The sequence below is a fragment of the Penicillium daleae genome, assembly GCF_028827525.1.
Source record: "Penicillium daleae strain IBT 16125 chromosome Unknown utg000002l_segment0_segment0, whole genome shotgun sequence".
In the NCBI taxonomy this organism is placed as follows: domain Eukaryota; kingdom Fungi; phylum Ascomycota; class Eurotiomycetes; order Eurotiales; family Aspergillaceae; genus Penicillium; species Penicillium daleae.
The window spans coordinates 363649-385805 of NW_026623150.1; the positions used below are offsets into that span (position 1 = coordinate 363649).

Here is a 22157-nt window from a genome sequence, read left to right on the forward strand (position 1 = left end):
AATGAAGATGAATAAGAAAAAGAAAAGGCCAAGAGAAAGGTCATACGTCGCTGTCACATGATGGAGTCGGCATTACATCAAAGGGTCTTGCGCTTTTCAGCGCTGGACAACACAAGCATTGGCGTCTTACGGCGTTCAGGTGCTTGTGTAGCCTGCCCCTGGCCCGCAACGACGGCCGCCACAGAGGGAGAGGTAGTGACAGACGTCGGGGATGAGACAGTGTCCGAGAACCTGGACCCAAAGTAGCCGTCCTCACTGGTTGGGGTGACGTTGTGGAAAGCGCTATCGGGGGACTTGCGCTCCCTGCCGGTCTTCTCCTTACGCTCAGATCCAATAGCACCATTGGCCGCAGCCCGAAGACTGCCCAAGCTAGGCTTGCTAGAGAGACTGCCGCTGCGAACTGTGGCATCATCGCCATCGGAGAAAGTGAACTCCTTTTCACTGGCGGGAGTGTTGGTACCACCGCTGCTGTATCCGAAGCTGCGAGTATCGCCTCGACGCTCAATACCAGCACGGACTAGATTGTGAACGGCACGGCGCCGCTGGCGAGTTGCAAAGTTCTTGCTTCCCTCATGCTTCGAGGTTGGCTTGGCCACGAGATCCTCAAGCGAGGGCGGTCCACGGGGCTGACGGATGGGATGCTCACCCGCACGGGCCTGGCCGGGACCGAATGTTCCAGTCGCCGGGGTAGGAGGAAGCACAGCAGATCGAGGACCAGTTCCAATGTTCGCCTTGGTAGTGTCAATGTTGGTCTTGAGCGTCGGGTTAAACAGCGCGCCCTTTCGGTTGTTGCGACGGAAAGCAGAAGACTCGGCAGGGGGAGACGGGGTGCCACTAAGTGGGGAGACCGGCTGAGAGGACTGAATCGGGGATAAAACAGATTCGGCTGGCGGAGAGATCTCAGCACGGAACTGAGGAACCTGTTGACCAGACGAATAGTTCTCGGCATAGCCGTGGGACAGACCGTCATCCTGGAAGCTGTTGTCCATGATATAGCTCTGTTGACCGGTGAGAGGGTTGTAGACGGAGAACCAGCCAGGCTGTCCAGGGACAGGCTGCACAATCGGCTGCACGCCCTGCTGAAGCTGCTGCTGATAGAAACCCATGCCAGCACCCATTGCAAGCGTAGGAATGGGCTGCTGTTGAGGAAGAGCCATTCCCCCCAAGTTGAGGCCCTGGAACTGCTGCGCAGCAGCGGTGACGCTGATCAACTGCTGTTGTAGACGTTGCTGCTGTGCAGCCAGGAAGAGGTTGGTCGACATCAGCTCGGCGTACAGGTTCTCATCAATGCCATTGTCAGCGCCCATGTCAAGAGTCGGGGGTGCGAGCACCTGCTCCGGCATAGTGTACATAGGACGACTGTGGTGGGTATTCATCCCCTGGCTTTGAACGTAAGCGTGCTGCGGGAATCCAGCTCCCGTCGCAGTTTGTGGGACACGGTCGTTCCCTCGGCTGGTATAACCACCATATCGGGAGCTATCCATGCCGCTGCGCTGCTGGTGTTGCTGCTGATGGTGGGAGGGGATGGTGGCAGACCGGGGAGCAGTACGGAGCCCGGCCAAAAGGTGCGAACGGCTAGTGCGGGGAGTTGCCAAGGGCGCAGTAGCTTGGGACTCATCAATGGTAGCGACCTGAGGAGGCATGCTCAAGCGCTTGATGTGCGAGCCCTTCCCCCGTGAAGCGAAGCCAGAGCCCGGGACACCGAGGGAAGTGCCATTATTGAAGTTGTTGTTGTAGGTCATTTGAGTAAGACCGCCAGCGTCCATACTCATAGTTTCGTGGAGTCTCGGAAGAGGGTTGGCGGGTCAAGGGGGGTATGTGCAAGGAGCTGAGAGTAGAAACGTCAAGTTGCGTTCAGTTCTCCGTGACGGGTTTCGGGAAGCGTTTGGGATCAACCACAAAGCTTCAAGCTTCTCTTTTGCCCTGGGGCGATTAAGTGATTATTGGAGGTCTAGGACGGAAAGATCTCAAACTGAAAATCCAGATCGAGTCGATGAGATTTCAGTGCAATCGAATGAAGGGATCGTGGGGACAGGTCGCGAGGTCTGCGTCCAGGAGGTAAAGTGAGTAAAAAGCAGGGCTGAGGAGTCGGTCGAGAAAAGAGTGGGTCGCGTACCACAAGCGAAGATATGCAGTTAAGAGCGAAGGACAGACGGGTCAATGAAAGACCACGGATGCAGGATGTCAATATTATCAAGCTGTACAGAACAGTGCAAGTGTTTCTTGACCGAGGATCGAAGTGTCCAAAAGCCAAGAGAACGGTGAAAGGACGAAAGTCACGGCAAAGAAAAAGGCGATGCAAAGACACCAAAAGGCAATTATGGGAATATCGAGCTCTCTCACGCGAGATCGAGAAGCAATAGAAGTTGGCGGGAGATGCTCTGCAAATCCCAGCAGGAGAGAAATGAAGTTCGACGCGGTCACTGGGGCACGAGGGCTCGGGAGGCTGAGAAAAAAAACACAACCAAGTGCGAGTCACGACCGAAGAGGCAGGTTCAAGAACCGGCGGAGAGTGAGGGCGAAACAAAGCAAAATCAAACCCCTAGCACGATGATCGATACGAGGGGAGACCGTGCTGAGGGGAGAAGAGGAGATCGCAGGCGAATCGAAGGGTGAATATCGGGCTTTCGGGTCTCGGCCAAACGCAAGCAACCTTTTTCTCTTTTCGAATCTCTCAGGGGCGGAACGAATCGGAAGACTATTTGCAGTATCTTTTTGGAAGAGGAGAATTTTCTGAAACTTTTCCCAATCAAGATGAGCTGATAATGAAAGAATGCAGGGAAAGAAAAAGAAAGAAGTGAAGATTAAGATCCGGGGGGAGAGGGGGGGAGAAGAGAGGAGGATGGGGGGAGTGAAAGAAGAGAAGAGCGAGGGCGAGGGCGAGGATGTGGGGAGAGAGGGTTTGTGCCTTGAAGCCTTTGGGCCTGAGGCATTAATCAGTGGTTGTCAGGTACGGATCTCCGCTAGACCGAATCGGGACTAGTGTAAGCACATGATTGGCCCATATTTCTATTCTGGCTAGGCCTAGTGTCGGTTTGTCCATGCTCTTTTCTACTCCTATACAGTCCTCCGTTCGTCTCTCAGTCAGACATGACGGGTCTTCAGTACAATCCAATTCTCCTCTAGCTCCACTTGTACGCGAGCAGTCACTGCCTGCCATTCGAGCGGGGACAGTCGAACAAAGAACAAGCTGTTCCGCCCCCCAAACGCACCAATGGGGTGGTCTCAGCGCCCGACCGCTGCAAAAGGTTCTGGCCTCATCACATCTCGGGCCCATCCATTGGTCGGGAGACGCCCACTAGCGTCGCCCAGTCAATCACAACAACATCCAGTCAAACTTGCTCTCGGCGTCTCACAGCGCCCCTAGAGCCGCCTGGCGCTGCTGCCAAACTCCCGGTGTCAGCCAATAGGTACAACTCGTCCCCGTTGGTGAGGCTCTCCGTGGCAATTCGCAAGATGTACATAAGCCTTTCGCCAGGGCTGAATGATCGAGTGACTTGCATGACCCACAGGACGGAAGACTTGACTTGGTAGCTGAGGGGTTCGCTTGCGACGAGTAGGACAGTGTCCTGCTCTGCCAATCATGTCAGAAGGAATGGTTCCCGTCGAGATATATCGATTAGCGAGCATTGGCATCTTACATGGGTCACACGCTCGCCACATTCATGAGCTGAGCATTGAGGGAATGATTCCTGATTCTGCTAACCCAGCAGATTTGTCCAGTCGTACTTCTAGTTAGAAGTCTCTGAATATGTACATCCGGAGAAAAGCTCTAGTGTGAGGTCCTTCAGCTTTTGTTAGAGACATCTCTCCGAATATATTATGAACTATATTTCTCGATAGCTATGCCGTTGTCTCTTGGATTATTATTCGACGCATGAAGTCGTAGTTTCCGCGGGGCCTCGACCTTACAGAATGCAACTGTATGGAAATAATGTCTTGCAGAGATCGGCAGCGGGGGATTTGCATTTTGCACAGGCCTTAGCGTGAAGGGTGCTTCCAATTGCCTCCGGAGTACTAACAGGTGGAGATTGGGATATGCATTCTCGACTACGGAGTGTATTCGCATGACGATGGCTGCTCGCACAGAGTGATTGGTTGGTTTCCTATGTACACAAAAAACTGTCTATACAGACAAGAAACAAGAAACACCCTTGTCGGGAAGTAGCAGCCATCATCGACATTTTGCGAGTCAAACAATATGCAGTCATTTCAGAAATGGTACAAGACCTTATCCTCCCATGAGGGAAGCGGTTTAGTGGGCAAGGAGAATAGTGAAAACATAGACAAGACACGGAAGAGAAACGTTGGGGTATCTGCTGGCCACGGAGCCTTGGTCTCTAGCAGAGAGACTGGTATGCCAGAAGTCGAAGAAAAATAATGAAAGTCGTTACGGATACAGAACAGAAGCCAATGACCGAGATCAATTAGGCATCCATGACTGGAGCACCAACCCGAGGGGGAATGGTGACCGCGCCGTTCTGAGGCGGCAGTTGTTTACTCTCCAGCTCGGGAGATGGGCCTTTGCCGTTCATGCGATCAAACTCCAATGTCTCCGCCAGCTCAGCTGCCATGGGGTCAAGCTCCTCTTCCTTGAGACCAGTTGCCAGTGCCACAAGCTTTCGGTGAACATCGAACTTGGTACTCACACCAGCATCGGCAGTTTGCTGTGCGAGATCCTTAACCACGCCGCGACGCGTGTTCTGCGCGGTGACCAGAGCGCGTGCCAAGTTGAAGCGTTCCATTAGCTCCTCCTGGATGAGAGACGATGGCTCAGGTTTCGAAGCCTCGAAGGAGACACCGTTATTCAACTGAGATGAAAGGCGAGCATGTTGTAGTTTCTCGAGGAGAGATTCGTAGTTGGTCCGTACCTTCTCGTAGCGGCTGAACTGATTCTCGCTGCGCTCGAGCTCGGACTCCTTGACGTTGAAGGCAGCCACTTGTTTTTGGATTTTCTGCCGGTCTGACTCCAATTGTTCGTAGAGAGCTTCCGGGTTCGCCACGTCGTTGGAGTCTTGCTGGTTGAGCTTGGAATTGCCGTAAGTCACCGCAAGTTTCTTATTGGCTTCAGACATGATGGTTCCGATCTTGGAGAGAAGCTCCGAAGTGACGGTGGAGTCGACAGGTGGAGCAAGAGATTGATGGTCTGAAGGCATCAGATCGCGCCCGAGGGCGTCGGCCTGATCGTTGGCCATAGTGACGGAGGACGGGGCTGGTGGGATATCATGCTCTGCGTGTTGTGAGCGTTGGGTGAAGCGTTGGATAATGCTGCTGGCTGTCTCTCCCTTCTTGTTCATGAGGTCGCCGGCACGGGGACAGTGGGTGAGGAGCATGTTCACTAGACGAAAAGCGCCGTTGCGTGCAGCTACCAAGGCAGCGGTGTCACCATTGTCGTCCTGACAAGACAACAGTAGATCGATCTCGTCCTGCGAACATGATTTGCACAGCTTGTCAAGGGTAACCTCACAGTAATACCTTGAGCTCTTCCACTTGCCCTTACTTCTGGTGGTCTCCGCAATGTGGTGGAACAAAGTCGCACCGAACCAGTCCCTAAACGAGATGGTATCCAGAAGCAAATCTAACACAGCAGGGAACGTTCGCTTCTCATAGTTGTTCGTGAACAGAACAGCTCTCACAAGCGGGGTTTCTTCGTGGACCGACAGAGCCTTGATGTCGGCCCCTCGGCGAAGGAGATCCTGAATGATCTCCAGATCACCCATCGAGCAAGCCCAGTGCAGAGCGGTGTTACCCGAGTCGTCGATAGCGCGGTCAACTTGGAAGTGGGCAGGTGGTTCTGGAGGTTGAATGTGTGTTGCCTGTGAGGCATCGCCCACCGTCATGAAATAGTCTAGGAGTTGGTCACCATAAATGATATGCTCCTGCTCCGTAATCGACATTACGGCCGGCTCATTCACACCGCGCTTGCGCTTGCGGCCTGTATGCTGCGACATCTGAGCCATGTCTTCATCTGCAACCATGGAGGATGATTCAATAGTCGCTTGCTCAATTGACTCAGTGTCATCGAATCCAGCGCCCATCTCATATTGTTCATGAGGAAGACTCGGAGGGCCCATACTCCGCTGAGGCTGGACGACATTCAAAACCTCTGCAGGAGCTGGAGCGCGGTTGGTAGATTTTCGAGGGGCTCGAGGCTTCGAAGATGCTGAGCTGTGTTTCGGAGCCGGTGGAGGACTGCGTTCTCCAGCGACATACTCGAAGATAGGAGCTAGTTTGGTAAAGATGTTGTTTCGCTCCGCAAGCATGCGACCCTCTGGCAGCGGGATCCATGTTCCTATAGCAGGCCGTCTTGTCAGCTACAAGATTTTCGCTTCCTCTGTCGAGTCCACACGCTGTCACATACCCTGGTATTTACCGTAACCACCTTGCACTTTCTCATGCAAGCCCTTCTGCACTTCACGTTCGAGAATTCGGGTTCTCGCAGGCTTGTCAAAGCCAGCTGCTTTCAAGATGTGTGTTGCGTTGACCCAGTCATCTCCTCTCCGTCGCATTACACTATCGCCGTCGATTTTGAACTCGTACACCGGGACCTGGAAGGGGCGACGCACGTTAGCAACGACCGAGGCAAACAGGCACTGTGCAAGATCCGTTTTTCCGGAAAAAAGATGATAGCGAACGAGGGAGAATCTCCGATGAGATACGCACACTGCTGTAGGTGGCAGAATAGATAGACTCCATTCCCGCCATAGTGAGTTGTTGCCGAGTCGCGGCGAACCAGTACGTTTCCGAGCAGCGACTGTGGCACGCACGTAGGCGCCCGAAACCGCCTTAAAGATCCACAAGTCGATTGAATCAGGAATGAATCAACTGTCGACACATTGCACGCACTCAAAGCCGGTCCGAAGGTGTAGCGACACGATTTGCTGGGTGGAGCTAGGGTGGCATCGCAGTTACGCGATGAGACGCGATGAGACCGCGTTAAGTGGATTTTGGAGACTAAACTGCTTTCGGCAGAGAATCACGTGACATAGAGCACTAGAGTTTCGGTCATGTGACTTGGATCGGGAAGCAAAGGGAACATAGCGAAACGCTGCAAACCGCCTACCTTCGCCGTCTTCGCCCTGTCCTTCCTCCTCCCCACCGTTTTTGCCCCCCGAATACCTGCAAAATGACTGTCGTCGAGTCGGTCAAGAACGCCGTGGGTCTTGGGGAGACCTCGGGTACGATTGCCCGGTTCAATTGAGCCAATCATCCACCCTGGATCTTGATGACCTGAAGCTAACTTGATGCTGTCCAGCTACCCGCAAGGAAATGTCGGAGGCCCGTCTCCCTATGCAATATCGCGACTCCTGCGCACACCTCCTCATCCCGCTGAACCGCTGCCGGCAAGCCGAATACTACCTTCCCTGGAAGTGCGAGGTACGCATTTACCCCGAATCAGCGCGTTTCTGCCGGTCTTCCCTCTTCCCCTGCATAGGTCGCACGTGATGAATTGCGCACTGATTAATATCTTTTTCTCTTTCATTCAGGACGAGCGACACTCGTACGAGAAGTGCCAATACGAGGAGTTCAAGAAGCGTGTGGCTAAGATGGACGAGCTCCGCGCCTCCAAGGACGGCGCTCGCAGCAACTAAGTTTGTCAATTTCGTGATATGTGTTTGCACGGTCAGGACTGCTGGAAAAGCAGCAGGTTATGTACATAGAGGATATACCGAGACTGCTCATGAACCGCCTTGTATGGCGTTGGGACCCCCCGGGGAACTTTGGCTAGCCTTTTCCTTTGCTCTAGCAGATCACCGTGGCTGCCCACTGCGATCTTTACTCGTTGATATCGGAGCATTTCCTACTCCCAGTCCTGCTGGTGAGACGGAAAGCTGGATGATACAGTTGGGGGGCTCCCTGCAAGTGCCCAACGAAGAAGACGGGATTGTCTCACAGCCGATTGGTCAAAATCGTACCCTGGAGGCTTGACATAATTCTTTTATGTGATCAGAGTAGCGAGTAGAGCTAATTTCTTCCGCGGGCCATATGTCGATGGGTCTGTGTTGGGTTTCTAATTATACGGGTCGTGGCACATACTGTAGTTAGTTTGTCGATCAATCATCTTCCTATTTGTCAGCAGATTTTCCGGGCTTTGCAGACTCTCCGAATCGGATACTATCGTGGCCTTTCTCCTCCCTCGTATTATTGGCATCTTGCGTGGCTTACAGATCCATGCGAGCTTTTCTGCGGGGAATACATGCACATTGTTGGACATTCGGGACATGCCTCCGATAGGGACTGATGGTGTGACTGGAAAATAGCGTGGCGCGCTATGCGCCGGGTCCTGGCCGCAGGATTTCCGACTAGGGTTATGTTGCATCAAGCTCTTAAAGGGAGAATATATTTGAATGGAATTCTTCATGGTCTGATTATAATTTTGAGCAAAATAGAATCTATACTTCGTACTCCCCGTCCAAGGACCACAAACCGCGGAACCATCACCTGACTGCTTAGAAATCTTCCCGCCGTTATCGCCGTAATCTGCAGGTTGAGCCCCGCCGGGAAGCATTGCGGCGTCTGAAAATTCCCCTCTTCATGCAAGAACTCTAAAGAATCGGGCAGAACGAGGGGAATATGCGCCGTTTCTTTTCTCCTTAGAATCTCTATTCGGATCCTTCCACGGCTGGCCTCATTTCATCTTGCCCGCGGGCTCCTCTTGACCTCGGTCTCTGATCAAGAATCCCTCGTTGCCATCTTTACCCGCATTTCCGTGATTCGAGTTGTTGGACTGTTGGACTGCTTCACGTCGATTTGCACTGCCATACCAGCACAATGGGTCTTCTGTAGGTGTTTCTTCGATGACGTGAAAATTGTCAACCCTGAAATAAGCATTTCTAACTTGCCTTCTCAAGAGCGCTGGGAACCGCTTTGGAGTGGCCGGAAGCCAAGAAAAAAGCGCATCAAGTGCGACAGTGGGGAATTGAGGTATGCGAAGAGCATCGGTATCCGATCGTAACTGATCAGTACATCGGTCGTGCGCAAGAGCTGACGCATTGCATAGCAACTTCTGGCGAATTGGCGACGAGCCAAGGGTAAAGAGCGAGATGCTCTACTTTGGGGCGATGAGGTAGGTTAGCTCGATTTTCAACTCGGCGCATATCTCAGAGAAGCTTACATTTCATCTCTTGAATACGATAGGTCGAATACCTCGTGGTAGCACTCGATGATCAAGCCAAGAAGGCCCGTTTATCTCTCGCCCAGGCCGACATCCTGGAGTCTCTCGCTCGGGATGAGGCTCTTTGGAAGGCAGGCTCCGATACCAATGGTGAACATGGAGACCAGTAAGTCTGGCCAGGTCATGAACAAAGAAGTGGGATTCACATTCTCACATTTTCTATCAGCGTGGGAGAGAAACCTCCGCACTTCCACCCCGAGTTCGGACGTTTTATGCTGGAAGCCACCCCTGGCGAACCTTGGGGTATTGGGTTCAAGGACCTGCTGAAGGTCGAGTCTAACATGAAGTGGAGACGAGAAGTCGCAAAGGCACACATGGCCCCGAATGAATCCCCCATCACCCTGACGACCTTCCCGCGATTGGGGACGAAGGACGATTATATCCAGCCTTACTACCCCCATCTGGTCCTGCACTGCGCTCACAATTCGTACCGGATCAAATCGCCAATCCACACATCCGGTTCCCGACTCTGGCGGCCAATATTCGCTCACGCAGAGGTCGCAAGGTTGAGCTGAATGTGCCGGTCTTCAAGGATCAGAATACTCCTTCTCCTTTCAAAGATCCTACTGTCAACTACGATCTTCACCAGTGGCCCGAGGATGCCGACGTTCGCAATGGTGCCGCCAAAGACGATCATGTTTATATGGACGCAATGGCCTTTGGTATGGGCAGCTGTTGTTTGCAAATCACCTTCCAGGCCAAGAATATGACTGAAGGTCGGAAGCTTTATGATCAATTGAGTCCTCTTGGGCCAATTCTTCTAGCTCTTACTGCCGCTACGCCCATCTACAAGGGATTCCTCGTCGACACAGATGTGCGCTGGAACCAGATTGGCGCGGCAGTGGATGACAGAACCCCTGAAGAGCTTGGTGAAGCTGTGAGTGATCTAAGCCGTCCTATTCTTTGTGATTCCTCGCTGACTCCAACCTAGCCTCTTAAAAATGATCGATGGAGAATTCCCAAGTCTCGATATGCTTCTAATTCCACTTATATCTCCCAAGACCCTCGGTTGCGCAAGGAGTACCTGGACCCTGACCTCGTCGTTGACGAGGATATTAAGAACCGATTAATAGAGGAAGGCATGGATGCTATGCTTGCTACCCACTTTGCACACCTCTTCATTCGCGACCCACTGGTCATCTTCTCCGAGGACCTGAAAGAACTCGACTTGAATAAGGGAGACCATTTTGAGAACCTCCAGTCTACTAATTGGCAACACATTCGATTCAAGCCGCCACCATCCGACAAGGACGACATCGGGTGGCGTGTCGAGTTCCGATCCATGGAAATCCAAATCACCGACTTCGAAAACGCAGCGTTCAGCATCTTCATTGTCCTCATTACTCGTGCTATTCTGAGCTTCGACCTCAACTTATATATACCCATTGCACGCACAACCGAGAACATGCAGACGGCTCATACCCGCAACGCTGTACTTGACAGCAAATTCTACTTCCGCAAGGATCCATTTGGCCGTCGGGCCCCCAGGCACGCTACACAGCACTCCACTCATGGTAGCACCTTCTCTTCCGCTACCTCGTCAGCAGTCAACACACCTCCGCCATCGCCGCCTCTTGGCCCAGTCGAAACAGAGTATGAGTTGATGACCATTGCTGAGATTGTGAATGGCTGCCCGGACGGATTCCCGGGTCTGATCCCCCTGGTGGAGTCATATCTCAACAGCGTCAACGTCGATGTCGAGACACGGTGCTTCCTTGCCAGCTACCTGGACCTAATTCGCAAACGTGCTGACGGTACCCTGTGGACTGGAGCCAAGTGGATCCGCGAGTTCGTGGCCAAGCACCCGAGTTATAAGCATGACAGCGTTGTTTCTGAAGAAATCACCTACGATCTCGTCAAAGCAGTTGAGGAGGTGACTGCCAAGGAAGGCAAAAATGGCAGCATTGGTTGGGAGCTTCTGCGGGGCAGAAAGAATTAGACAGAAGCATTTTGCATTTATCCATAGGGCTGATAGACAGCCTAGAGGAGTCCTTCTGGCGGTAACATTAGAGAGATGAGATTCGTCTTTTTACCTCGGTATTCGATTTCCCATGCTATGGCTTAGCTCTCCTTTGTCTGTTTTAGTGCTCAGACTCTCGCCGCTTTTGCTCACTGAGTCGAGCTGAGCACGCCTCTGAGCGCCCCAATTTGATCAGTGATCATCCATATATACTAGAAGCTCTCTGATTTGCTTCCTGGGCATAACCTAATCGTAGGGGTCACTAACCGGATACCAGGTACATCAATAAAAAGCAACACGCTCACCATATCTACCCAATTACGAAAGCCCTAGCATCAACAATCGAACAGTTCATGCCATGGAGTCTATTTACTATTAAGTTCAAGTTTCTCAGCCGCGAAGCAGGACCCGATTTTCCACGCGTATCCTCGATGCAGGTGAATACCCTTAGACTAGATCTTCTGTAGGTTCTCTGCCGCTAATTGGCTAACTCGCCATCGGAAGTAATCTTTAAAATAGTTTAACGCACCGCAGTGGAAGTGGATTTCCTGATTCATCAAATCGAGAGCTAAGGAGGGCAGATCGGATAGGCGAGGGATTTGACTCCTGTGCTAGCCTAGCACTTGCCGGAGGAACCACCTTGGTCTCAAAAGTCGTCGAATCCAATATTGGCGAAGCGGTCGCTTATGAACCAGTTTCACCCACTTCTTCCTTTTAACATAACAATAATGTTTTGACCTTGGTCATCCCCCATGCGGTACCTGTTCTCGTCTGTCCCTGAGTTCGTGCTTGGTGGTATCCAAACACCCGCGATCCGTGCCCCGTTCGCCTCCAGCGCCATAATCATCATATCGCTTAATTGGAGGCGCTGTGCGGGTGGGTTGAAGCCTCAAGGGTCATATGGAGATGATTCGACAGAGATCGCAGCTTTGACTAAATTGGCTTCCTCAACACGAGGTGACTTTGCCTAATACGAAATAGCCTCATCCCTTCAAGGGTCCAAAGGCCACTACGAGAGTTTAAATACGGAGCCAAGCATCTTGGCGGGTCGTATATCATCAGCTAGTGTGTGGAGACATCTCATCTCTTCCTTAGCTCCTGCCCTTAGCTAGCCGCGGCTGTGCAGTAATGTCTTGATTTGCCTGGTTCTATGCAGGGTTTTTTTCCTCTTTTGAACAAGGGTCCGTTCAGGAACGAATAAGGAACGCCCTCACGTCCCTGACCAGGTCAGCTCGTATTGACGGAAAGGAGCGATGAAAAAAAGATTATCCAGCAGGAAAACTGTTATATACCGGCTCTCGCAACTCCCTCTCTGTGAGACACTCACTGATCTGACCTTCTCCAGTTCCCTCGGCACACTTGTGAATCGTCTTTCCTGCGCCAGTACATATCGAGCAAGCTTGCTCGTATCCTCAATCGTTTGCAACAAACTTTCTTTCAACCGAAGCCCTTTCAACAGCGAAAATGCGTTTTACCGAACTTTCACTTCTCTTTGCACTCTCTGCCGCGACGGTTGTTTCCGGCCAGAAGAACTACCAGAAGGGGAACTTGCCTACCAACGATAAGACCCTGTTCAAAGGCCTGACTTCCGACAACCACCTCGTGGCCCGTCAGGGTTCTGCCGGTGGCTCTGACTTCTGCTCCGGTCGTTTTGTCACCTGCGTCAGCTGCTTTGGTGCTGGATACGTTGACTGCCCTGATGGTGTGACATGCTATAACCCCAGCGATCCAACCACTTCATGCTCAGCCTCTTCCGGTTCCAGCTCTTCAGGCTCCAGTTCTTCCAGCTCAAGCTCTTCTGGCTCCAGCTCTTCCGGCTCAACTTCTGGCTCCAGCAGTGACTATTGCTACGGCAAGACCTGTGCGGGCTGCTTTGGTGCAGGATACTTGGAATGCTCTGATGGGTTTACATGCTATAACCCTAGCGACCCAACTACCTCCTGCCCTTCTGGTAGCTCCGGTTCGGGCTCTGGCTCTGGATCTTCTGGCTCCTCTGCCACCACCGCTGCCGGCCCCTCCAGCTCAACGTCAAACTCTCTATCCGGTTCCGGATCAGGTGGTAGTCTCGACACTACATCTTCCACGACCTCCAGCGCAGTGCCCTCTCAGACAAGTAGCACATCTTCCTTGGGCTCTTCTGGCAACTCTGGATCATCCAGTAACTCCGGCTCATCGAGCAGTTCTGGAGCACCCAGTTCCGGAGCAACTGTTCATGGAAATACTGCAGCGGGTATCTCCACTCCCATGGGCGTTTCCCTGGGAATGGGTGGAATCTTTGCCTTGTTTGCTATCGCTGCCATGTAAATATAATTTCTTTCATTAATTTTATGTTCTTGTTGTGTCAGAATGTTGGACATCGACATTAATCACTGTCTTTGTGCATATTATTATCTTTGGGGTATGAGTTGGGATACTGGTCGAAGCTCTTTTTCTTCGTTCAGATTGATACCCCTTTATTACATTTTTCATTAATTTGAAGTTGAAGCGCCATAATATGATAGCATAACTACAATACATGCTAGAATTAAGGAGTGATTTTGAATTTCTTCTGCCTTTAACGAAAATCTTTTATTTCCGGCTGGTGACTTAGCAATGGTTTTTGCCGTGGTCAACATGAGTGATTTCCACGCGCTTTATAGCGAACTGCTTCGACTATTGAAACTTCAGGGACGGCGAAAAAGAAAATAAGTCGAGTTCGAGTTCAGTGAGGGAAATGCGCATATACGTCTTCAAGATGCCCGCAACCCTCTTGAATGACTCGAGGTCTAACTTGACCGAGAAACCTCCGAAAAATAATGAATCATACTATTGCCTTGTTGATATAAATCGGCAACTACACAATATTTGCTCAAGTGTAAGAATAGCCGGAGCTCCGCTTGATGTCGGCTCCCCACGTAGAGAGGAGAACAATCCTGAATTGTTAGCGTTGTTTTCCCTTTCACTGGGCAATACGAAAGTGAACCCAGATTCTTACAAGCTTAAAGAGGCTTGAGTAATGTTTTCTCATTAATTTCTAAATTTCTAAATTGACGCACAACTTGGAAAGGATGACTAGAAATTTCAATATGTAGATCATTTCACTGGATATACAGTAATTTCATTATGTTCTCCCACAAAGCGCAGTGCCACCAACGCATCAACGTGAACTCCAAGGAAAGAATAGATTATGCCACTTTTGAAACATGTTCTTCGGGTCATAAAGTTTTTTTTGAGCTTCTGCAAGCGCGGGAGGTTATCGCCGAAAAGTTCTTTTTGCAACCATGTTCGATCTTCATTAGATCAAAAAACATATTTCTGATCACCTCTGTCGGTCGGCTGCAATCCTAGGTGGAGAGTACCCATCGAAAGTCTACACAATTTCGGGCTTCGAGTCAGTCCTTTGCGAGAAGAGGATTGGTAGATTGAGCAGTACCTCATGGCATAGTGCGAAGTATATTCTAAGATGTCTAATCACGATGACGTGATCGTCGAAAACCTATAACTATCTATCTAGTTTTGCACGTCAGATCCTGGCCTCTCTTTTCCGTTTCAGTGCTCGAATCCTCAAGGCTTTGCTCGCCGAACAAGTCAGATTCACTTAGTAGTGCACTATGATTCGAGAATCACTGCTTCTACGGACTTCTGTATCAGTAAACAGGTAACAACTCAGTGCCTAGTGTAATTTCACATGCTTCTAGGCATCCCTTTCAGAAAGAGAGCCATGAGACGTGCAGAAAATCAATTATCTTCTTCGTCTGGTTCATTCATTGGTTCAATATTTTATGAATCAGTGATTATTCAAAGCAAACGGCGAAGAAAGAAAAGGCTTCCATAAACATAGTTCAAACTCCAAGAAGCCGGCACACTATATCATCAAAGAACAAAGGAGGAGCCCGAGTGATCTCGCCGGATCTCTCACTCCGGTCACCATGTTTGTCAAATCTATAGTGTCGGACAACGTCGGAAAAGAATTCCGCTATACACGATCGACTTCGGTAACATAGGCCATTCCCTTCTCTTCCAATGTACTTGATACTGGTGACTCGATTTCATAAGCTATGAAATCTTGTAATTAGCCTTTTTCTCATCTACATAACGTGAAGGGCGGTAAATATTTTGTCGACACTCACACTTGAATTGGCGAGCTGGCACACCGTTTTGAAAGAGAATTTGGATCTCTTCGAGCGTCCTCCCGGATGTTTCCGGGAGGAAGAAAAATACCCAGACTGCTGCTGCAATCATCAGGCAACCATAAATGAATCCAACTCGAGCACTGAGGCCAGCAGCATCCGCGTTGAACAGGTACGGGAAGGTGAACGTGACCATCCAACTGCAAAACCAGTTGGTCGCAGTCGATGTCGCCATAAGTTTGCCACGGTTTGGGCCGGTGGAGATCTCCGAAGTCACAACCCAGACAGCAGGTCCTAGGGCGAGATTAAAGACTACCATAAAGATATAGACCATGCCCACAATGGTTCGATCCAATGCTAAAGACTTGGCGGGCGCGGTTCCAGCTCCTCCCACGATTAGCAACACGATAGCAACCATGCTGCATGATAAGAGTATCATGGACCGACGACCGTAGCGCTCCACACAGTACTGGTTGAGCCACACGGCTGGCATTGCAACCAAGTAGAGACCTAACTGGATTAGGAAGGAGTTTGTCATTCCAATGGCACTGAAGAAAACAATGCCGTAACTTGTGATGAAATTGATACCAGAGCCCTGTTGCCACGCTATATTCTGTAAAATTAGCAAGATGCAGCTTTAGCGAAGGCAAGAAGTGATATTATTCTACTTACCTTGAAGCGCGATTCCAAGATAGGCTTTGCGACCGTCCATGTTCCACTTCAGCAAGTCTTTCCAGAAGCCCTCGGCCCGCTGCTCTTCTTCGACAAGCCCAGTCAGGTACGTCATCTCATATTCAATGATGTCCGGACGATCACCACGCAGCCGTAGAAGAGATTCCTTTGCTTTTTCAACCTTCCCTTGGGATAACAGCCACCGTGGGGACTCTGGGGCAAAAGTGAGCAGGCCTGGAACCAAAATGACCGGGAAGATAAGCTGCACTGCCATTGGAATGCGGTACGCCCCGCTGTCGTTGCGATCTTTGGTGGAGTTATCCACAATCACTCCGAGCAACAGTCCAAGGCCGATATTGAACTGATACAGAGACACGAGGGCACCGCGGAATTGGGCTGGGGCACAGTCTGCGACGTACAAAGGTACCAGACAAGAGATCAGCCCCACCGCATAGCCTGTGGGAATGCATTAGCTGGCTTGTTTTTTAATCAACCACAAGAGAATCAACCCACCTAGCAGCAGCCTTCCAGTAATCAACAAGCCCAAATTATCAGCAGCGACCTGGAAGATCGCGCCTATGACCACGAAAGCGCTTGACACGAACAGTCCTCCACGACGACCGAATTTGTTGTCTATCAAGAAGGATGAGATAGCACCAACAAACTCGCCGGCATTGATGATGCTGGTAGTCAGGGATTGCATGCTTGAGCTGAGGACATAACCGCCCGTCGTCGTGTCGTAGTGACCATAAGCCTTGATGAAAGGCTCCATAGCCAGAATACCTAGACGAAAATCAGTGAGTAATCGCCCTAACAGGCCTTCCCGTCTGGGACATACCGGAGTAGTAAGAAGAGTCAAATCCAAATTGGAAGGCCGCGATTGTAATGAACAGGCAAATCCCGATAGCACGCCATTCAGCGCGGGCAGCGGCGACCGCTGACATTTGAGCCATCAAATCCCGAGGTAACAAGCTAGGTTGAGTGCAGGAGGGGACGGAAGGTCAATTCAAAGGTGTTGCTGATGATGAGGTGAAACCGGGAGCCATTTTGCTCCAATGCGGAGGCCTTTTTATATTCGTGAGTGTGCGACTCCAGGTTGAATCCTGGATCCGGGGTAAATTTGTAGCCGCTTGGAAATTCGCCGACTCCCCCACACCAAATTCGCCGATTAGAGTTCGACGGACCGATTTTTAGTGCCAATGAGTGTTTCGTTTCTTTAGCCGATTGGCTATTGATGAATGAAACGTGCAATTCTGGATCTGTTCCTGTGATTAAAGTATCTCCGAGCTGATCTTGGGTGGCCTGCCCCGTCTATAAATTATTTGCCTGCGCCGCAGAGATGAGTTTGACTCACAACCACATAGCTCCTCCGTGAGACCCAAGCCATGGCTGCTCCAGAAGGTCAGCCACGCGTGGCGACGAACCTTGACGGCGATTTGCCCCAAGTCGTACTTCCCACCCGAACGATCCCTTCTTACGAACAATGCGTGGTCGGGAGACACTCACTTGTCCCCGGAATCGAGGAATTCAGGGGCATTCCTTACGCAACAGTTCCCGCAAGGTGGCAGCACGCGCTTCTGCGCGACCGTTTACCCGAAGACGTCTTCTATGCCACTCAAAATGGGTACGTGCCTTCGTAGGAATTGATACAATTTCACTGTAAAGCAGCAAGCCAACTAACCGTACACTCGCTAACAGCCCTCGGTGCCCACAGCCGCAAGAGCCCAACAATAGCGAGTTCTATCAGTCCCATCTCGAGTTCCCTGGTGATGTCACGGAATCAGAGTTTGACTGTCTCAACTTGTTTATCACAAGGCCAAGTGCATCCGCGCTCATTGCGGCCGGATGTACTCCGGAATATGTGAAGCTGCCGGTTTTTGTATACATCCATGGCGGAGCTTACAGCTTCGGCGCCGGGACCGATCCCATGTGGGGTGAGTAGCTGAGGCTTTGATTCCGAACAGGAAACCCCAGAATACTGAACTTTTGGCAGATCCTGCCCGCTTGGTGAAAAGGTCCGTGCAGTTGGGCACTCCAATAATTGTTGCTACCATTAATTATCGTCTGAACATGTTCGGCTTCGCTGCTTCATCGGAGATTATCCAAGCCCAATCGGACGGCCGACTGAAGGGATGCAATTTTGGTCTGGGAGACCAGCGCACTGCTCTTCGCTGGATACAGCAGAACATCGGTGGGTTCGGTGGCGATGCAACCCAAGTCACCGTCGGCGGTCAGTCTGCTGGAGGAAGCTCTTCACATGCCCATATTCTGGAAGCGATATTAGGCGAGGGTGAGCCCTTGGTTCAGCGCGCAATTATCCAGTCTGGTGCCGTTGGCGTACTTGGACCTATCAGCATGGAGGCTGCAGATCGACGGTGGACTACCTTTTGCCAACGAATCGGGGCTCCCAGTGATGACTTTGTCTCTCGAATGAAGTTCATGGCCACAGTCCCGATAGAAAAGATTCTCCAAACACACCAACAACTGAGCTGGGAGGTTTGTCCACTCGTGGTAGACGAGCTCACCATCTCAGAAAGATCAAACGGTCGTTGGAATATCCACTTGGCTGGCAAGGAAGAGCGAGTGAGAAGTGTTCGGAACACTGAGAGTTCCGCGGTCATTTCTGTGCTCATTGGGGATACGGATCTTGAGGTCAGTCAACTGAGCAGTCTGTATTGCTGGAGCTAAGACTAATGATTATATGCTTGAGAAGGGATCCATTCATTTCTCTCAAGTTTCGGATATTGAAAGCTTTGAGCAGCTCAATGGGCGGCTCGCGTCCAAAGTTAAGTCTACTGAATTTTTGGACAGATTGTATCGGGCCTATGGCTTGGAACCAAATATTTCAGTGGCCCGGCTTCACGATGGGATTCTTCAATTTTTATCAGACATGCAGTTTGGGAATCCCATACAGCTAGCCCGGGAAGAGTTGATGAGTTGGGATCTGTCAAAGACAAAGCACATAGCGGAAGGTACAAGTGCTCGCCCAACAGCCGTGCAATCATACCGAGTACAGTTTGGTAACCCGTTCCCGGGTATCAACTACGCAAAGGCTCACCATTGTGTGGATCTCATATACATATTTGACTGCTTTGCGGAAGCATTGCGTGATGCCGATAAAATCCTGCCGGCATCAGTTGTCACACATGCTTCCCTGGTGGAGCGCATTCAGGCTGACTGGATAAGGTTCATTGCGGCTCCCTCCACCGGGGATCAGTATGGTCTTGCCACTATCTACGATGTTGATAGAATGGTTTCGACCGTTTCCATGGCGTTGGACCGAGACTTTGCTGAGAGGAAGGCTAGACTCGATGTCTTGGACAGCTATACCCTTGCTGCGCAGCAGGCTATCCAAGCGCTGACAGGTAGTGGGCATGTACTCTAGACTGTTATTATGCTATGCAGATGGCCAAATCGTAAGGTTGCAATGTCATCGCAATACAAGGGAGGTTTGTTGCGGAAGAAAAATGAGCAAGAAAAAGTGCGGAAGCAGAAAATTAGAATAGGCAGTATACCCTCACAGGCAGAACTTTAGCTCGTTGGACAGTCACAAGACTCACGCTTAGGTTATCAAGGGAGGTATTTGCGATGGTCATACAGAGAATTACTGAATTGACGGAATTCTGTACAATTAAATAATTCATTCAGATGCTGGCGAGCATACCCATAAGCCTCTATGACCTGGGGTCCACCGATAAGCAAGCATTTCTGGGTCCAAGTCTGGCAAAATTTGATGACGTTCCGATGAGGAGCTCAGGCCCATATTATGGGACAAAGCCCGGCGAAGCACCTTGGCGAAGGTCCGCTGATAGTCCATATTTGTAGAGGCTACAAATATGTCCAATACCTGCAAGTTGATGAAGCAATTGCTCAAAATCAAATCATCAGACTGTCGACCCAGCTTTTGTGCAAGAATCAGAAAGATGAAAGAGGACTGCAGGAAGTACGTCCCGAAGAATCTATACATCAAGCATAATTGAGGATCAGCCTCGAGTATGTGATGTGCCACCTGATATCATTCACCTTGTTAGCTGTTCTTCAAATTAGCTAGCGGTATTGTTGATGCGTGATGCTTGCATTTGCGCATGCAACGGCGTGTTCACCTGCAATGAGGAAATCTGAAGAGAGTTGCCATTCAAGGTCGTGGTGCATTTGTACTAGATCCATCGGGCCATATAGTAGAATAAACATGCAATGGTACATGTGCATGCCATAATATGCGGCTGTAGGGGTCCCCGGTGGTCGGGACGATTTGCACTCTGCATCAGCAATCGTGCAAAAATCTTCACCCACAAGGGATGAGAACGAAGAGAACCATTGGCCTAGATGTTCAATGATATTTTTGCGAATCTCATCCAGAAATTCTTTCCTCTTGTTGAAGGTTGGATGTTCGCAGAGGAATTGATGTTCCAGGATCTCGCCCAGAATCCTATCAAGGTAAGCTTGAATGTCAATTGTGAAATGAGGAATTTTGCAAAGTCGTACCTCGACAGCGGCAAGAAAATACCAAACATATCTAGACTGGACACACGATAGCTGAGACAGTTGGTCTCCTTCGCTTCATGATTAGAACAATCCAGAATGGAGTCCAGTTGCCTCCGGGCCTCATCTGGGCATGGAATTGGGAGAAGAGAACATTCTGTGTCAGCGAACTGTGGCCGTGCATTGAAGGACAATGCCGTATGTCGGTCAATTATGTACGTTGCCCACCACAGTCTGCCCGGAAAACATGATTAGCGTGGACACAATCCAAAGCGACTCGGAAGAGCTCATGCCTCCTTCTTTCCTCTTTTTCGTCTTCGGGTAGACTTGGTTCATCCCTGTACAGCTGTAATTCTTGTACAATGAACTTGAGAAGGGAGAGCCAGTAGTGTAGACTCGACTCTACCGACTGCTCACTCGGAGAAATAGTCGCCATAATGAAGACTGTCAAACCCTCATCTAAAGTATAAGTGATTTCCGGAAATCTCTTGGATTGAAAATGAGAGACGAGTTTGTGGAACAAGTAACGTCCCAGGGTTGTATGCTCCCTCGTACTCTTTCCTGATACAATGGGTGCTCCAGCAGCCAGTGGCATGAAACACGCAACACCTATGATGACGTGTGATTATTTATTCAATGGAATTTTGACTCTCTGTCGCTACAGAAGAGAAAGGAGACGTACATAAAATGGATAGAAGCAGCATTGGTTGTGTAGGACGAGGGACTTCGTGATTTAGTAGTCTGTCTCTCCGTATGAGGGCAGTATGGAATTCTTGATTCGGTGAATCATAAAAGTTTTCCAAAAGACGGCAGGCGTCATATCGTGTGAGGCGCGCTGTAGAAGGGCTGGATTTTATGGTCAGCATATATTTGATTGCTTCAGATCTTCCTTTGGATTGTTAGTTCCTTACTTTGGCTGTTCTCCATCTGGCTCAATGATGGAGAGATCTCGAAGACAGTCTAGAACCGGATAATCAATCGTATCCTACACTCAGATTTAGCCTCCATACAGAAGAGGGTCCAGGGTTATCTGGCACCCTACCGGTCTACTCTCAGGGGAATTGCCGAAGATAGCTCGGTTTGCCTTCCTGCCGCGCTTTTTAATCAGTCGATTTGAGGTACATTGAATACTTAATCCTAAAAAGGGTGAGAAAACAATCGCTACGTAGGTATGAGAGGCACATACTGTTGCAACGCATGCATCCCTGCAACTGAGGAGTACATTTCAATTTATGGCGATGGCACTGATCACAGGCGATCCCTTTCGGTATTTCCATTTCTCGCTAAAAAGAAGGGTTTTAAAATGGAAAGGCGCGGAGCGAGCGAGGAACCTTATGACTGAACTGAAATTGATAGCGCAGGAGAGTCATCATCGCTCCGCGCAAATAATAATCAGGTGAGCGACAAGCACAGTGCTAACCATTTTGACGCAAAGTGTAGGTACCGCTTACGCGTCCGCCTGACCTTGATATGCCCAGTTTCTGCCAGTCCAAAAATGCTTACTCAGCATTCTGGCACGGCCTAAGTTAAAGAGGTAAGGAGAGCCAGTAAGGTTGCAAACCGTCACTCAAGGTTAATAGATAAGAAGAGTTGAGTGGGACACGAGAGATATAAAAGGAAATCCGTTGGATTAATGGATATGTAGGAAGCCAAGTTCTACGGGGTCTGGAGGATATGAATAACCTTGGTTATATGTCTGGCCAAAATGGCAAACAATAACTACCTACATCTTATTAATAGATCAAATGAATGAGCTATC

At 50.2% G+C, this 22157-nt stretch overlaps 7 protein-coding genes across 7 annotated transcripts; 4 read left to right on the top strand and 3 right to left on the bottom strand.

Moving 5' to 3' along the window:
• Window positions 1–77: 77 nt before the first annotated feature.
• On the bottom strand, window positions 78–1772 carry N7458_001161 (uncharacterized protein; the record flags this gene model as incomplete). The annotated part of the gene is made up of 1 exon (XM_056904544.1): window positions 78–1772. The coding sequence occupies one exon, from the start codon at window positions 1770–1772 to the stop codon at window positions 78–80; it is 1695 nt and encodes a 564-aa protein (XP_056768651.1).
• Window positions 1773–4427: 2655 nt separating this feature from the next.
• N7458_001162 (putative APSES transcription factor) lies at window positions 4428–6705 on the bottom strand (the record flags this gene model as incomplete). The annotated part of the gene is made up of 3 exons (XM_056904545.1): window positions 4428–6292; window positions 6362–6548; window positions 6664–6705. 3 exons carry the CDS (start codon window positions 6703–6705, stop codon window positions 4428–4430), a joined length of 2094 nt encoding a protein of 697 aa, XP_056768652.1.
• Window positions 6706–7126: 421 nt separating this feature from the next.
• Window positions 7127–7592, top strand: N7458_001163 (NADH dehydrogenase [ubiquinone] 1 beta subcomplex subunit 7; the record flags this gene model as incomplete). Its single annotated transcript, XM_056904546.1, has 3 exons — window positions 7127–7178; window positions 7256–7377; window positions 7488–7592. 3 exons carry the CDS (start codon window positions 7127–7129, stop codon window positions 7590–7592), a joined length of 279 nt encoding a protein of 92 aa, XP_056768653.1.
• Window positions 7593–8772: 1180 nt separating this feature from the next.
• Window positions 8773–11114, top strand: N7458_001164 (glutamate--cysteine ligase; the record flags this gene model as incomplete). The annotated part of the gene is made up of 7 exons (XM_056904547.1): window positions 8773–8783; window positions 8853–8925; window positions 9002–9067; window positions 9139–9281; window positions 9342–9602; window positions 9671–10052; window positions 10107–11114. The coding sequence occupies 7 exons, from the start codon at window positions 8773–8775 to the stop codon at window positions 11112–11114; spliced, it is 1944 nt and encodes a 647-aa protein (XP_056768654.1).
• Window positions 11115–12599: 1485 nt separating this feature from the next.
• On the top strand, window positions 12600–13439 carry N7458_001165 (uncharacterized protein; the record flags this gene model as incomplete). The annotated part of the gene is made up of 1 exon (XM_056904548.1): window positions 12600–13439. The coding sequence occupies one exon, from the start codon at window positions 12600–12602 to the stop codon at window positions 13437–13439; it is 840 nt and encodes a 279-aa protein (XP_056768655.1).
• A 1651-nt stretch (window positions 13440–15090) lies between these two features.
• On the bottom strand, window positions 15091–16860 carry N7458_001166 (sugar porter family MFS transporter; the record flags this gene model as incomplete). The annotated part of the gene is made up of 5 exons (XM_056904549.1): window positions 15091–15170; window positions 15245–15850; window positions 15917–16372; window positions 16430–16699; window positions 16755–16860. The coding sequence occupies 5 exons, from the start codon at window positions 16858–16860 to the stop codon at window positions 15091–15093; spliced, it is 1518 nt and encodes a 505-aa protein (XP_056768656.1).
• Window positions 16861–17301: 441 nt separating this feature from the next.
• On the top strand, window positions 17302–19301 carry N7458_001167 (carboxylesterase; the record flags this gene model as incomplete). Its single annotated transcript, XM_056904550.1, has 4 exons — window positions 17302–17540; window positions 17615–17850; window positions 17910–18568; window positions 18627–19301. The coding sequence occupies 4 exons, from the start codon at window positions 17302–17304 to the stop codon at window positions 19299–19301; spliced, it is 1809 nt and encodes a 602-aa protein (XP_056768657.1).
• Window positions 19302–22157: the final 2856 nt, after the last annotated feature.